Source organism: Piliocolobus tephrosceles, chromosome 9 (assembly GCF_002776525.5).
Source record: "Piliocolobus tephrosceles isolate RC106 chromosome 9, ASM277652v3, whole genome shotgun sequence".
NCBI lineage: Eukaryota > Metazoa > Chordata > Mammalia > Primates > Cercopithecidae > Piliocolobus > Piliocolobus tephrosceles.
In genome coordinates, this window is record NC_045442.1 from 113577408 (window position 1) to 113594566 (window position 17159).

General features: G+C 43.2%; 1 protein-coding gene and 1 long non-coding RNA gene across 2 annotated transcripts in view; one reads left to right on the plus strand and one right to left on the minus strand.

Annotated features, from left to right (window-relative positions):
* TMEM236 (transmembrane protein 236) overlaps nucleotides 1-13085 on the minus strand; it is a 46560-nt gene extending 33475 nt beyond the window's left edge. Inside the window, exon 1 of the mRNA XM_023223125.1 lies at nucleotides 12307-13085. Within this exon, the coding sequence (XP_023078893.1) occupies nucleotides 12307-12563 (257 nt within the window). The 5' untranslated portion in view covers nucleotides 12564-13085. The remainder of the gene's footprint in view (nucleotides 1-12306) is intronic.
* Nucleotides 13086-13259: 174 nt separating this feature from the next.
* Nucleotides 13260-16897, plus strand: LOC111549934. Its single transcript, XR_002733876.2, has 3 exons — nucleotides 13260-13541; nucleotides 13625-13738; nucleotides 16776-16897. It is a non-coding gene; the product is annotated as an uncharacterized LOC111549934 (long non-coding RNA).
* The last annotated feature ends 262 nt before the right edge of the window (nucleotides 16898-17159 follow it).

Consider the following 17159-nt stretch of genomic DNA (forward strand, 5'->3'; position numbering starts at 1 on the left):
AAGGGAAGGGAAGGGAAGGGAAGGGAAGGGAAGGGAAGGGAAGGGAAGGGAAGGGAAGGGAAGGGAAGGGAAGGGAAGGGAAGGGAAGGGAAGGGAAGGGAAGGGAAGGGAAGGGAAGGGAAGGGAAGGGAAGGGAAGGGAAGGGAAGGGAAGGGAAGGGAAGGGAAGGGAAGGGAAGGGAAGGGAAGGGAAGGGAAGGGAAGGGAAGGGAAGGGAAAAGAAAAAAGAAAAGAAAAGAAAAGAAAAGAAAAGGACACGTGGGCATGGTGTAATTTCCACATGAAAGACTGAGTTAGAGTACTGCCCATAGACCTCTGTGTGCATCATAATAAACTGGCAATGAGAAGGACCCTCCTAGGAATGGGATCCATTAAGGATGAACTAAGTAAATTCAGCCACGTTGGGTTAAAAATTCTTGTTTGTGCAGCAAGCATTCTGGCCCTGAGATTTCTCATAGAGGAAGCATGGTGGGTGGAAAGGATCAGATGAGAACTTGGGAAATGACTCTCTGCTCAGAAACATAAATCCTTTTACCAAACTCATGAAGTTAAAGTTTCCGTGCCCATCTTTCAAGGCTCTCCAAAATCTAGTATTAACGTTCCAACATATAATAACGCTCGGCTCTTTACGACAACTCAGTGAGCTCATATTACACCCCAGGCTAAGTGCTACAGGAAAGAGTTTTACATATGACAACCCCACAACAACCCTCTGAGTAAGGTATCAACCCCACGGCAACGAAACTGATGTTGAAGGCTGAATTAATTTGCCCAAGATCCCATGGCTGGGAAGTGAAAGATGAATTCTAATCCAGGTCTTGTGAACTCCAAAACTCACGCCCCGAACCACTCTGCAATGCTGCCAACCCATTTCTCACCACCTGCTCCTTTCTCCGCAAGTAGGTCTTTGCCCACACCTTAAATAATTCATTATGTCAACTCATTCCTCATATTCATCCTCCTCCTCTGGATGCCCTCCCACACCCATCTTTCCAAGCTCAGTGCAAATCAAGCTTTCCTTACGAGAATTTCTCTGATTACTCCAAAGCATAGTGCTTTTCTTTCTTTCTTTTCTTTTTTTTTTTTTTTTTTTGAGATGGAGTCTTGCTCAGTGCCCAGGCTGGAGGGGATTTCAGCTCACTGCAAGCTCCGCCTCCTGGGTTTACGCCATTCTCCTGACTCAGCCTCCCGAGTAGCTGGGACTACAGGCGCCCGCCACCTCGCCCGGCTAGATTTTTGTATTTTTTAGTAGAGACAGGGTTTCATCGTGTTAGCCAGGATGGTCTCGATCTCCCGACCTCGTGATCCACCCGTCTCGGCCTCCCAAAGTGCTGGGATTACAGGCTTGAGCCACCGCGCCCAGCCAGCATAGTGCTTGTCTAATAAACCTGAGTCCATAAACCACATGTACTAAAAAGTTGCTGAGTTCAAGGCACTGTGGTGGGCTAATGGGGCAGGGTGGAAAGCGACAGGTAGGAAGGATGAATCAAAAAGCACATCTCCCTTACTGTCAGTATTGAGGGTTTTTTTTTTTTCTTTTTTCTTTTTTTAATAGAAAGACAGGGTCTTGCTATGTTGCTGAAGCTGGTTTCAAAATCCTGGCCTCAAGTGATCCTCCCACCTCAGCCTCCCAAGTAACGGAGACTACAGTCATGCATCACCATGCCCAGGTAATTTTTTAAAAATTTCCTGTAGAGACAGGGTCTCGCTGTGTTGCCCAGGCTGGTCTCAAACTCCTGGTCTCAAGCAATCTTCTTGCCTCTGCTTTCCAAGTCTGTGCCCAGTCACTACTAAGTTTTGATGATGCTCTTCTCTGGGATAATAAAGGACTAGTGGTGGGCCACATAAAATTTGGTGATTTGTTGTACAGTGGTTTATATCACTTTCTAGTCTTTTCATGTACAACTATCTAGACTCCACAGTGGACTACAGAGTCCCTGAGGATGGAGGCAGTACCTGAGAACAAAGGCATGTACCTGCAGTAGCCTGGAAATAATGCTGGCTAACATGAAGAATTTGGGTAGGGAGGCTGGGCATGGTGGCTCATGTCTATAATTCAAGCACTTTGGGAGGCTGAGGCAGGTGGATTGCCTGAGTCTGGGAGTTCAAGACCAAATCCTGTCTCTACAAGAAATCTAAAAATTAGTCAAGTGTGGTGGTGCACACCTGTAGTCCCAGCTACTCAGGTGGCTGAGGTGGGAGGATCAATTGAGCCTGGGAGGTTGAGGCTACAGTGAGCTATGATCATGCCACTGCACTCCAACCTGGGTGACAGAACAAGACCCTGTCTCGATAAAAACCTAAATATATATATTTACAAATATATATATATAATGAAACCTAAATATATATAGGTATACATTTACTATCTGAATTTCTTTTTTATATATATACACACATATATATTTAAATATACCTATATATTTAGGTTTCATTACATATATTTATTAATACATATATTTAGATTTTGTCTTTTATATATATAAATATATATATTTAGGTTTTGTCATATATATATATAAAAGAAATTCAGAGCCGGGCGCGGTGGCTCAAGCCTGTAATCCCAGCACTTTGGGAGGCCGAGACGGGCGGATCACAAGGTCAGGAGATCGAGACCATCCTGGCTAACACGGTGAAACCCCGTCTCTACTAAAAAAAAAAATACAAAAAACTAGCCAGGCGAGGTGGCGGGCGCCTGTAGTCCCAGCTACTCGGGAGGCTGAGGCACGAGAATGGCGTAAACCCGGGAGGCGGAGCTTGCAGTGAGCTGAGATCTGGCCACTGCACTCCAGCCCGGGTGACAGAGCAAGACTCCGTCTCAAAAAAAAAAAAAAAAAAGAAAGAAAGAAATGCAGGTAGGTAAATGTAGACCTATTAAACAAACCCATAGAGCGGACTCATGGATCACTATTAACCTGGAGGATTCCTAGTAAAACTAGGTTTAGTCAATCATACACTCTGTTATGAAATAGGTGACATCATTGCAGTGGAAGCTAATAGCATTATATCAATACATGAAGTCAGTAGCTGCATCAAGAGGATATCAGCGTGTCACTAAGATAATATCCAGGCATTAAAAATCCAGCCAGCATCTCAAGGAGACTTTCAAAAAAGTCAAAGGTCGAGAAATCATGGGATAGGAATGGCTGATGGAACTCTGCCCGTTGGAGAAGAGAAAACTTAGCAGACTGAGATGTGGCATGGTTGAGATGGCAGGATGATGTCACTGCCTTCAAATGTTGCAAAAATTTAACACAGACACAGTAAGCTCAGAGAAGTCACCCCTGGAGACACAATTTGGGGAGTTATCATCCTACAAGGGCAGTTTACATTATGCAAGCTGATGGGAGTGCTCAAAAAACAATAGAAATGGGGAATAGGTAGTGATGGGCACAGCGCCTGGCCATGGAGAAAGAAAGGGCAGAGGAGGCGAAGACTACAAAGTGGATGGGAAAGAGAGCTACATAGTGATAGGTTTCGTTTCAACATAAGGAAATAAGGAAGGCTGTTCTACGCAGAGCCACAGAAAGTGGTGAGTTCTCTGTAGAATCAGAGGTATTTGTATTGTGAGAAATCATTTTGTAGATGAACACTAAGAGTTCACCCAGCTCCAGGATGCTGTGGAATAATGTCAATATTTGATTTACAAGCAAGGGGAAGAGGAGATTTTTAAGGGGTGGGGCTGAGATACAGAAAACTTCTTTTTCTTTTTTTTCTTTTTTTATTTTTATTTTTTTGAGACACAGTCTTACTCTGTTGCCCAGACTGGAGTACAGTGGCATGATCTCGGCTCACTGAAAACTCTGCCTCCCGGGTTCAAGCGATTCTCCTGCCTCAACCTCCTGAGTAGCTGGGACTACAGGCGCACGCCACCACACCCAGCTAACTTTCGTATTTTTTAGTAGAGATGGGGTTCCACCATGTTGGCCAGGCTGGTCTTGAACTCCAGACCTCAAGTGGTCCACCTACCTTGGCCTCCCAAAGTGCTAGGATTACAGGTGTGAACCAGCATGCCTGGCCCAGAAAACTTTTTTTTAAGAAGAGAATTACCCTATTGACAAGGATTGGGAGGGAATGCGTGGCGAGAAAAGAAGCAAAAGGTAAGAAGACCAGTGGGTGAAGGTTGCCAAAGTCCAAGCGTTAGTTAATGAAATGGTCTTCATTTTTCCTTGAACAGAAATGATCAGGACAAATCAGGTCTGACGCTGGATTTGAATATATGAAAATTTGGGGGACCACATCAGAAATTGAAGTTTTGACGGTCTGGAAATAAGGGCCTACCTGTGATGAAAGAAACAGTCATGGAGAACAAGGAGCTGATGCAAGAGAGAGGAAGAGGAAGAATTACTGGAATGTGGTGACTTCCTGCATAGGATGAGAAGAGAAAAGAAAAAGTAAATATACTCCTGCTGGTTTACTGTGTGATATGGCTTGACTGGGTCTCCACCCAAATCTCATCTTGAATTGTAGCTCCCAGAATTCCCATGTGTCATGGGAGGGACCTGGTGGGAGGTAATTGAATCATGGGGTGGGTCTTTCCTGTGCTGTTGTTGTGATAGTGAATAAGTCTCACGGATCTGACAGTTTTATAAAGGGGAGTTCCCCTGCACGTGCACTCTTGCCTGCTGCCATGTAAGACATGACTTTGCTCCTTATTTGCCTTCATCCATTATTGTGAGGCCTCCCCAGCAATGTGGAACTGTGAGTCCATCAAACCTCTTCCCTTTATAAATTACCCAGTCTCAGGTATATCTTTATTACCAGCATGAGAACAGACTAATACACTGGATTTAGTAGGGCAAGGAAGATAAAGCCTGCAGTCAACTATGACAAAATTATTGATCTTTTTCATGTATAATGCCCAAGACCAAACTGTAAAGGAATATGGATAGCTTAAACTCTGTGAAAAATAAAAATTCTCCATATCAAAAACACGAAAGTAAAATTAAAAGACTAATGATAACTCTGAAATGTATGCTACATCAAATTCAACATCCTTATTGCTTGATGATCTTGTGCAATTAAAACAAATGAACATCCTTAATGTTTATAGAACTCATAAATCTGTAGCAAAAAAAAGGACATACCAACAGAAAAAGAGATCAAGGACAAAAATACATGATTTTGAGAAAATACAAATAGCCAATAAATCTATGAGAAAATGTTAAACACGATAGATAATAGATTCACTAACAGAAACTGGAATGTTCTGAGAAGTAAACTGGTAAGCAGCAGTGTGTAGTTAATGGGGTCTTACCAATTAATGATCTCTCAGAGGTGCTGAAAAGTGAGCTGCATTTTCTTCAGGTTAGCCCGTGTGTCCAGGAGTGCACAGATGTCACTAATGCTGTGTGTTTCAGTTGTAGGGGCCAACGCGGAGCAGTAAGGTGCTCAAGGCTCCCTTGGGGCAGTCTTGGCTCAACTACTCACTGGCTCTGTGATCTTCTAACTCCTGTGCCTCAATTTCCTCATTTGTAAAGCGGAGACTATCATTGTTCTTGCATATCAAGATTAGAAAATCAACTAAAATAATACAGACAATGTGTTTAAAATTATGCTTGATACATAGCACTTGCTCAATAAATATTTGTTCTTACTTTACTGCAACTACAGCAGCTACTACTACTATGATCACCATCACCACCACTACCTAAAACAGATCAACAGCAAAATCTCATGGAATATATCAAAAACTTAAGCCGGGTAAAATGTTGCTCAAAATGGTCGGGTCTTTCAAACTTGCCCTGCCCAGGATTCCTGACACGTTCATAGTCTGAATTAATCATACTCCAAAGGACTCAAACGAATGCCCAAAATACAGCACTAGGTCCCAAGACAGTCTGGGAATCTCCACAAATATTCTAGGATTATCCTGCTGCCAATGTACCTTCTCAGTGAAGATCTGCTCCCGTTTCAGGCTAGCCTTGTATGTAGCTCAGTGTTATCACAGATTTACTGATATTCCAGGAAAAGAACCCTCTTATTTCCTGGAATACAGTTTGGTGTGCATATAAATAGCTTTCTTCATTCCCCCAAGCATCTCCCTTGTTGATTATGAATTTTGGCAGGCATCCCTAGAATGGAGCCATAATTCCAGAAAAATCAGGAAGTGTTAATGAGAGAAGGGAAAGTACTGGATTAAAGTTCAGCCTCCAGCACACTTTAAGCTCTCTGAAATTGTTTCCTCCCTCGCAAAATGGGAATTATGTCTGCTTGGTCAACTTTACAACACTGACATGAAGGCCTAGTGAGAAAATGAAATGAAAAATGTAACACAATAAAACATAAATATGACATAAAATAAAACATAATAACTCTGTGAATGTAAAACATGTCTGAGATACTAATGATCTCACCCTATTGGTGCTCATTCTTCTCAAAGAATAAAAGAAACCTGCAAAATTCTCCAAAATTGAGGAATATTACTGACAGCATATATTTTCCTTCAGTTTTATTGTCACTTCTACCACTTTTCAGAGTCATTCTGGAGATTTAACATGATCACATTTTTAATGAAAACAGTAAATTCAGTCTGAGGTCATAACATTTATATTCATTGAATGATTACTACTGACCAGTTGCTACGCTAGGAACTTTACATGCGTGATCTTACGAAGTTTCTTGAAACAGCACTCCAAAAAAGAAACTTAAGTTGTCTCTGTTTCGCTCATGAAAAAATTAAGGCTCAAAGAATTCACATAACTCACACAAGGTTTCATGGTCAATGTCAAAGCTAGGATTTGAATCCAGGCCAGTTTTCTTTTACATATATTCCTGGGCACACCCTTTGCTGACTGATGACTCACTCCCTCCTGAAGACCAGCCTCACAGGGCTCATGACACCAGCCTGGACCTTCAGGGAAGCTCTCAGATAAGCCTCATCAACATCAAATCATGAATGTTCAGGGTCTATGAAATTGCACATAAACAACTATTTGACTATTCCTCAAAAATACTTCATATGCTCAATCCTTACTTTCTCTAGTAGCAATTATTTTTGCATTATCTTCATGTAGCAATCAAGATATGACGCTCCATATATTACCCCATGTATTATAAGAGCCAAATACACCTCTGGGTGAAATGTATGTTAATGACATTAAAAGCACTGCATTTTCTGGCTGGACGTGGCGGCTCACGCCTGTAATCCCAGCACTCTGGGAGACCAAAGTGGGCGGATCACTTGGGGTCAGGAGTTGGAGACCAGCCTGGCCAACATGGTGAAACTCTGTCGCTACTAAAAATAAAAAAATTAGCCAGGCATGGTGGCACATGCCTATAATCCCAGTTACTCAGGAGGCTGAGATGAGACAACAGCTTGAACCCCGGAGGTGGAGGTTGCAGTGAGCTGAGATTGTGACACTGCATTCCAGCCTGGGCAACAGAGTGAGACTCTGTCTCAAAAAACAAAACAAACAAACAAAAAAACACATTGCATTTCTCTTGAAACACACTTGGCATTCAAAGTCAGAAAAAATAAAGGAAAAGAAAGTTGCATGAGATAGAGAAAATTGCATGGAATTAGACAGACCCAGGCTCACAAATCCTAGCTTCCCCATTATGTAGCTTTTTTTTTTTTTTTTTTTTGAGACAGGGTTTTCCTCTGTCACCCAGGCTAGAGTACAGTGGCATGATCTCAACACACTGCAGCCTTAATCTTCCGGGCTCAAGTGATCCTCCCCTTTAGCTCCCAGAGCAGCTGAGACTACAGGCATGCACTACCATGCCTGGTTAATTTTTTAATTTCTTTGTAGAGATAGGGTCTCACTACATTGCCTAGGCTTGTCTTGAACTCCTGCGCTCAAGCGATCCTCATACCTCAACCTCTCAAAGTCTTGGAATTACAGGCATGAGCTACCATGCCTGGCTCCACCTGCTAGCTTTATCAATTGACAAAGTTAATTACTTCAAGTTCCAGTGTCTTTGTCTGTAAAATGAGAACACTAGCGTCTACACTTCACTGAGTTGTTGTAAAGTTTAAACTCCATAGTACAGAAGGTGTAAAGCTCCTAGAACAGTGCTCAGTAGCTATTGCTTCTCTTCTGTGCCAGTAAAAGATAAGTATATGATAATGCTCACGAATGTGGCCAGAAGGAAACAGTTTCAGTTTCACTGAAATTACAGATAACCTGTCCACTGTCTAAACACTATTGAAAACACGTGTAGCCAGCCACACCCGCAAACAGAAACTAAAGACTGGAAGTGTATTTCCCAAAAGAAATCACTGAGAGATACAGTTATGACAAAACACTTTAGCACAGGGGAGGTATCTGAGCCAGATGTACGAAATGAAATCTGAGCAGACACCAGAGGTGACTAATATACCATGTGCACTGAAGGGCAAAAACGAAAGCTTACTCTGTTCCTTAATCTCAATTGCCCCAGGAGAATGGGACCTTGTCCTTCAAAGAGGCAGTCTGGGACAGTGGCTAGAAGTATCCATTACGGAGTCAGATAGACCTAGGTCCAAAGTCTGCCTCTTCCACTCTCTCTAGTTCACTGACTTCGGGAGAGTTGCTGAACCTCTCCGATCGGCAATTTTCTCTTGGGAATAATAACGATAAACTCATAAACATTCTACTTTAGGCCAGGCACAGTGGCTCATGCCTGTAATCCCAGCACTTTGGGAGGCTGAGGCAGGCAGATCACTTGAGGTCAGGAGTTCAAGACCAGCCTGGGCAACATGGGGAAAACCTGTCTCTAAAACACAAAAACAAAAACAAACAAACAAACAAACAAATTACTCAGGTGTGGTCGTGCACACCTGTAATCACCACTACTCAGGAGCCTGAGGCAAGAGAGTCGTGTGAACCTGGGAGGCAGAGGTTGCAGTGAGACGAGATCGCTCTTCTGCACTCCAGCCTGAGCAACAGAGCTAGACTCCATCTCAAAAAAAAAAAAAAAAAAAAAAAAGGCTACTTTATAAGGTGAAGCAGATATTTCTCTCTCTTTTTGTTTTTCAGAGTTGGGGGTCTCAGTCTGTCACCCAGGCTGGAGTGCAGTGAGTGGCACAACCATAGATCACTGAAGGCTCAAACTCCTGGGCTCAAGCCATCCTCTTGAACAGCTGGGACTACAGGCATGCACCACCACGTCCTGCTGATTCTGTAATGTTTTGTAGAGTCTTGGTCTCACTATGTTGCCCAGGCTGGTCTCTAACTCTGGGCTTCAATCAATCCTCCCACCTTGACCTCCCAAAGTGCTGGGATTACAGGTGCAAGCCACTGCGCCTGGCCTATGAAGTACATATTTCTGTACCACCTCATATCAGTACTTACATGGCACATAATCAATGACCTGTAAAGAATCAATTATAGCCTAATAACAACAGTTAGTTATATGTGAAGGTTTGCTGCCTAAATGACATTCAGAATCTAGAATCCTAGAGATTTGAGTCAATGTGAAAACAAAAAACCAAAACACAAAAAAACCCAAGAGCTTCTTCCTGGGCCGTGGCGGGCCAGTTTCCCATTGGTTTATTCCTGTTGTCAGTTGAACCTTCCACCATTCCTTTAAAAGTTCCAACCCAGCCAGGAGTCTTGGATGATCAAAGCCATCCCTACAGGGTGTGAGAGGTGGAGGGTCAAGCCCAGCTCTAAGCTACCTCTTTGGTGACCCTGGGGCTCTGGTCAAGGTTTGGAAAGCCCCTAAACCCTGCTGATAAAAGCAGTGCCAACAACAAAATGCTTTATTTCTGGAAACCCCTTAAGACCCCTGCTCACGGGGAAATGAAAGTCTCCTGGCGAAGTTCCCAGAAGCGGCCACATCCAGGATTTGTACCTAAAGAGAGCACCATGAACTTCACATGTCAGCTCTCCGTCAGCATCCTCCCAGCCTCAGCAATGATATTTCTAGCTCTCTTGCAGAGTCCATTATTCTTACATTTCTGCCCTTGCATATGTGCAAATTCCCAGTGCCTCACTTTTCACATGTGTTCTATGTTGTTCGCTTTCAAAATAAAATATCAGCCGGGAGCAGTGGCTCACGCCTGTTATCCCAGCACTTTGGGAGGCTGAGGCAGGCGGATCACCTGAGGTCAAGAGTTCAAGGCCACCGTGGCCAACATGGTGAAACCCTGTCTGTACTAAAAATAAAAATAAAATTAAATTAAATTAAATAAGTCAGGAGTGGTGGCAGACCCCTGTAATCCCAGCTACTCAGGAGGCTGAGGCAGGAGAATCGCTTGAACCCAGGAGGCAGAGGTTGCAGTGAGCTGAGATTGTGCCACTGCACTCCAGCCTGGACAATAAGAGTGAAACTCTGTCAAATAAATAAATAAATAAAACATCAGTATGAAAGAAAAATTAACTTATCAAAGAAAACAGAGACGTCCAAGATGAGTAAGAATCAGATCTGAAGATCTAAAAGGAAAAACACATTGATATCAGAGACTGTTTTGTTCTCAATACTCTTAATGTGGATCAGTACACCCATTAGCTAATCTGCTAGTTAAATCAACACTACATCCTGATTTATTTAAAATATCTCTGTATTGTTATTGAAGTACTTTCCTCCCCTACAAGGGCAAATAGAATTTACTAACATAGTAAATTATTTATTTTTAAAGTCTAAGTAGGCCAGCTTTGGTGGCTCATGCCTGTAATCTCAGCACTTTGGGAGACCAGGACAAGCCCAGGAGTTTGGAACCAGTCTGAGCAACACGGCAAAACCTCATCTTTATAAAAAACAAACAAACAAAAATTAGCCAAGTGCAGGTGGCACACCTGCAGTCCCAGCTACTCAGGAGGTCAAGTTGGGAGGATCACCTGAGCCCCCTGGGGATGTCAAGGCTGCAGGGAGCAATGATCAAGCCATTGCACTCCAACCTGGGCAACAGAGCCACATCCTATCTCAAAATAAATAAATAAGTAAATAAAAAGTCTAAAGGAACCAATTGTTTTAAAAATCTTAGTTAATGGTCAAAGTATGCCTTAGGCCTGCAAAATGCAATGTCAATAATTAAAAATAGACTTACTTTCAGTTTCATGCAAAATTAAAATTCTACATTACCATCTTCTGATTATGACTTGTGTAAGCTCACTCTGATGAGTTTATGTAGTCTAGTGTACAGGATAATTAGGTCCAACATTTAATACTGAGAATAGCACGAACTGGCATAAACTCGTCTTACTAACCCATCTCATGTGTTATTATCACTCAGTATAAATGACTGTAGAAAAATTTTAGAAGATACCATAATATCCATACATTTACAGAAGCAGTAATTGTAGTCTCCCATTAATGTCACATTCTATCCTTACGCTCTGCTCACATCCTTACCCACAGTATGTTAGAACATACCTTTCAGCAATACTTATACACTGTTAGTGGGAGTCTAAATTACTGTAACCATTGTGGAAGACAGTGTAGTGATTCCTCAAAGACCTAAACACAGAAATACCATTTGACCCAGCAATTTCAGTACTGTGTATATACCCAAAGAAATATAACTCATTCTATTATACAGACAGATGCACCTGTACATTCATTGCAGTACTATTCACAATGGCAAAGACATGAAATCGACCTAAATGTTCATCAGTGATAGAAGAATGGATAAAGAAAATGTGGTATATATACTCCATTGAATACTATACAACCATGAAAAAGAACAAGATCACGTCCTTTGCAGGGACATGGATGGAGCTGGAGGCCATTATCTTTAGCAAACTTTAGCAGGAACAGAAAGCCAAATACCCCATGTTCTCATTTATAAGTGGGAGCTAAATGATGAGAACACATGGACACACAGAGGGGAACAACACACACCAGGGCCTTTCAGAGGGTGAATGGTGGGAGAAGGGAGAGGATTGGGAAAAACACCTGATAGGTACTAGGCTTAATACCTGGGTGATGAAATAATCTGTACAACAAATCTCCATGACATAAGTTTACCTATGTAACAAACCTGCACTTAAAAGTTAAAAGTTAACAGACAAACAAACAAACATATCTTTGAAAGCATCACAGAGATTCCCTGCTAAAGAATTCTTTTATGGGCCGGGCATGGTGGCTCACTCCTGTAATCCTAGCACTTTGGGAGCCTGAGGCAGGCAGATCACTTGAGGTCAGGAGTTCAAGACCAGCCTGACCAACATGGCGAAAACCCATCTCTATTAAAAATACAAAAATAAGCTGGGCGTGGTGGTGCACGACTATAATCCCAGCTACTCAGGAGGCTGAGGCAGGATAATCACTTGAACCAGGGAGGTGGAGGTTGCAGTGAGCCAAGATTGCCCTCCTGCACTCCAGCCTAGGTGACACAGCAAAACTCCATATCAAAAAAAAAAAAAATTCTTTTACTTACCATCCTTTAATTTTTCTGTAAATATAACATTTCTTGTGCAGGAGAACTTTCACAGGAACCCAGATCAGTAGAGTCACTAACGCAACATAGGCAATAGAACAGGAGACAATCAGCCAGTAGGGTGTGTTGTCAGATCTAGCCATTGCTCCTTGGTAGGCGGTGGCAAACTGTTCCATGATCACGAGTGTGGGGATGGAGAAAGCGGCAAACTCTAGAAGCTCAAAAACCAGGAACTTAATGAGCCTTCCAGAAGCCATCCCGAGGAAAGGCAAGCTGCCAAGGACCTGGGACTCCCTCTTTGACTGTGGGCAGCATACGGACCCACAGATACTGAACTGGGATCAAGTTCCTTGTCCTCGGATCGCTAACCAGTGACTTTTTATTCTTTTATTGACCCTCACATGGTTCAATGATCTCCTAACTTAACAACCGTGGTCTCTTAAAGGAACAGGGCCACTGTGGAAGTGATCACTCAACATATTTGCACATCCATTATTAGAAGTCAAATGAACTTTAGAGCATGCCTCGGAGCATGGGTAAAAGCAGGGTTTTAAAAAGGTGTTTATTGCTAATATTAGCACAAAACCATTTGTGTAATAGTCAACTCTTGTTAACTAAAACTGCTGGAATAATATAACTTTAGAGTTAAAGGGGAATAGATAGAATCCAACTCTCTATTTTCACATAAAAGCAAATTCAGGCAAAGGGAGATACTCAAACCTAAGTCTTCATCTTGGAAAACCACCCCTCCCTTTCAAGTGCTTGAAAAGGGAGTTTAAATTCACTTTATCAACTTTCTAACCAGGATTCTCCCTAATACTTAAGATATTCATTCATTATTGTGCATTAGTTGCCATATAACACAAATTAATGCTATTTTTGTTTTGCTGCCCAGCAAACTGAAATGGTGACATCAGAAGCCTGTTATCAGGATTTACACACTAACAGCTATCTGTGACTGGCACAGCACTTTAGGAGGCCAAGGTGGGTTGATAGCTTGAGGAGGCCAGGAGTTTGAGCAACATGGTAAAACCTCTTCTCTACAAAAAATACAAAAAATTAGCCAGGTACAGGGTCGCATGCCTATGGTCTCAGTGACTCCAGTGGCTGAGGTGGGAGGACTGTTTGAGCCTGGGAGGTTGAAGTTGCAGTGAACTGTGATCATGCCACAGCACTCCAGCCTGAGCAACAGAGCAAGACCCTACCTCAAAACAACAGCAACAACATAGGTTGCGGTAAGAATGTCGTGTCCCATTAAGAATTTGTGGGGGGCGGGGGGTGTAGCCAGCAGTGAAAAAGCAAAGTTTTCTGAACACAGCAGTCCTTTGGACATCTGGAAAGGAGGCTCGATGCTGATGTGGAGAAAGGACACAGCAGTGCTACCCTGGAGGCAGGAGGCCAACTGGGAACCAGAGAGGAGCCTGGGCTAGAGGTAAGAGCCCCCCAGCCAACACAAATGGAGCAGGAGTGATGAAGGGGGCGTCACATCAGCAGACATTGAGCCCCGTCCCTTCTGTGGCCTTCCCTGTGCCTACTGTCACACTGATGCAGACCCATATTTCTCTAGGCTTCTCTCTCTCAAGGTCCCTGGCAGAAAGGGCCCTGGGCTGCTGGAGTTCCAGGGTGCGTCAGAGGCTCCTGGTGTGGCTCTGAGGATTGACGCTTTCTGCCCTCCCACTGCCAGACAATTAGTCAGCTGGTTCTTCAAGCCATCTAGTTATTTTATTTGAACTTAGATTTTGAACGCATTGAAGTTTAGCAGAAATTCTTTTAAGCCAAAGAAGAGACTTGGAAGAACAGTGATAAAATATGAAAGGATGGGGTGGAGGCCCATCTGAGCAGCAGTTCTGTCGTCAACTACTTCTTTTTTTTTTGAGGTAGAGTCTCGCTCTGTCACCCAGGCTGGAGTGCAATGGCATGATCTCAGCTCACTGCAACCTCTGCCTCCTGGGTTCAAGCGATTCTCCTGACTTAGCCTCCCAAGTAGCTGGGACTTCAGACGTGCGCCACCACGCCTGGCTAATTTTTGTATTTTCAGTAGAGACGGGGTTTTGCTCTGTTGCCCAGGCTGGTCTTGAACTCCTGACCTCAGGTGATCCATCTGCCTCGGCCTCCCAAAGTGCTGGGATTACAGGTGTGAGCCACTGCACCCAGTTGCCAACTACTTCTAATAACTTACCATTGTCATCAATGGTCAGTATCATCCCTGACGAAAATGCCTATTTAAATGATACTAGATATGAATTATATTTTAACCTCCTAACACTCCATCTTGAGTTACTAGCGCTCTGTTGAATCATAACATCTGCTACACATTTTGTGTATGAATAGGAATTATTGAGCATTTGAAGAGAGTTATTGAATAGCTTGACTCTTGAGAAAGAAGTCTCTTGACTATAATTCCATTTTGAAAGCTCAATTTTTATTTCCATTTATGAGAATTTAAAACTGACACTAGCTTTCTATTTCTCACCTGTGACTTTCCTCTGGTTCATAATCTTCCTCCACCTTTATTTTTTAATTTTTTGAGACAGAGTCTTGCTCTGTCGCCCAGGCTGGAGTGCAGTGGTATGATTTCGGCTCACTGCAACCTCTGTCTCTTGGGTTCAAGTGATTCTCCCGCCTCAGTCTCCCTAATAGCTGGGACTACAAGCACCCACCACCACACCTGGCTAATTTTTGTATTTTTAGTAGAGACGAGGTTTCCCCCTATTAGCCAGGCTGGTCTCAAACTCCTGGCCTCAAGTGATCCACCCATCTCAGCCTCCCAAAGTGCTGGGATTACAGGCATGAGCCACTGCTTCCGGTCACCTTTACCTTTAAAGATGACCCAAGAGTGTAGCATTCATGTGACGTGACCTGTGACCAGTGTTTTCTACCTCCTGGAATGCTGTGGTCACTGGCTGTGGTTTCTTTAGGAGAAAGGCTGTGATTCTCGCTTCCTGCCCGCCACGAGCCCAACTCCATGTAAAGAAACAGTTGAGTGTGCCCACATTGTCCTTTGAACACTTCCTGCGTACAGATCCTGGCCGTCCCTGTTAACTCACACTCTGCTTAGGAATTTAACACAAGTGCCCTGCAAAGACCCGAGGACGTTGTTGGAGTATATAGACTGGGCAAGTTAGGGCTGGGAAGGGTGACCTACCCACAGTCCATCTCCCTCATCTCCCTTTTCCAGCCACATCTTCTTGAATGAATGGGTCCTGGGCCATAGACTGTCCAGCCATCTAAGTGTAGCCTGGCACAAACCAGGTCAATTGGATTCTCACCCTTAGGAATTTGAACTCAGAAACATGGGGAGAATTTGTTAAGTGGAGCAAAAGAAGGTCATGAGTTTGAGTCAGAATTAGAGCAAGCCAAACTCTACGGGCTGGAACCTCCACTCCTGGCATGTTGTCAATTCTATCTGATGAATGAACACATAGAAGCCAGGCGGTGAGGGAATAGAAGAGTGAGTTGAGCAAGGAACCTGGGAGTGAGAAGGCTAGGACAGATCAACAGGGAGAAGCAATCATACCAAGAAAGACCAGTCTTTACAGGGCCCTGAGTTGCTGAACCTTCCAGCTCACATGTGTCCTTACAAAAGGTGGTCTTTGTTCTTTGCAAGAGAAAGGGCTTGAGAATAAGACAAAGGAGTGTGTTTATGAGCAGAGGCCAAATACCATTCAGAAACCCCATGGAAAATCACCAGAAAACACAGGAGAAAGGATGGAAAAAACTCAGAATTAATCAGAGAAGGCTTCTCAGAGGAGGTAAGCTTTGTATCGCTCCTTCTGTTGACTCAAATAGGTAGCTATATACCGCTACTTCAATTTTCTCTGTATAGTGTAATAATATTTCCTTTGAAAAATTGTTCTGGCTGGGTGCAGTGACTCATACCTACAATCCTAGCATTATGGGAGGCCAAGGTGAGAGGATTGCTTGAGGCCAGGAGTTTGAGACAAGCTTGGGCAACATGGCAAAACCCCGTCTCTACAAAAAAAAAAAAAATTTAAAATTTAGCCAGGTCTTGTGGCATGTACCTGTAGTCCTAGCTATTTGGGTGGGAGGATTGCTTGAGCCCAGGGGTTCAAGGCTGCAGTGCATTGATTGCACCTGTGAACAGCAAATACATTCTAGCCTGCGGTAACAGAGCAAAACCCTGTCTCTAAAAATAATAATGATTTTTTTCAAGGAAAAGTAGTTCTAAGAATGTTTACGACGTAGTAAGACAGGGAAGAGGATGGGAGAGAGAAGCAAGTTGTAGATGCTATGTCTAACAACATGAATGGTACAATCTTTTTGCTTTCAAATATTGTAGTTGTAGGTTTCTACGTAAATTTTAAAATCCAGGAAGATACTTGTCAAACTGTTCATAGCGCTGTCCCTGGAGAATGGGTGAAGTGGGGTGGAGGGAGTTTAATAACAATTTTGTGCTTTTCTTTTTTTTTAATCTTTCCTCCACCAGTTTGCTTTCCCTTACTTTACAGAAGCCAAATAATCTGGCGTGTACCTGGGAGGCGGAGCTTGCAGTGAGCCGAGATCGCGCCACTTCACTCCAGGCTGGGCAACAGAGCGAGACTCCGTCTCAGAAAAAAAAAAAAAAAAAAAAGAAGCCAAATAATCAAACTGCCCTTCAATTATTCTTTTAATGGTAGTACTTAAGAGCAGTGAAACAGTCGAGAGGCAAGCAGAAGACAGCAGACAGGCTTGAACCACTGTTTTCTGGCTGGGCCTTTGGGTAGAATTGGATTGTCCTCTCCTGCTTTCATAGGAAAAGCCTGAAAAGGGAAGCTTCATCCTTCCACAGACACTTGTTTTCTCTTCTGCTCCTCTGTGCAACCTTTCCTAACTCTCCTTTTCCAAGCAGAATT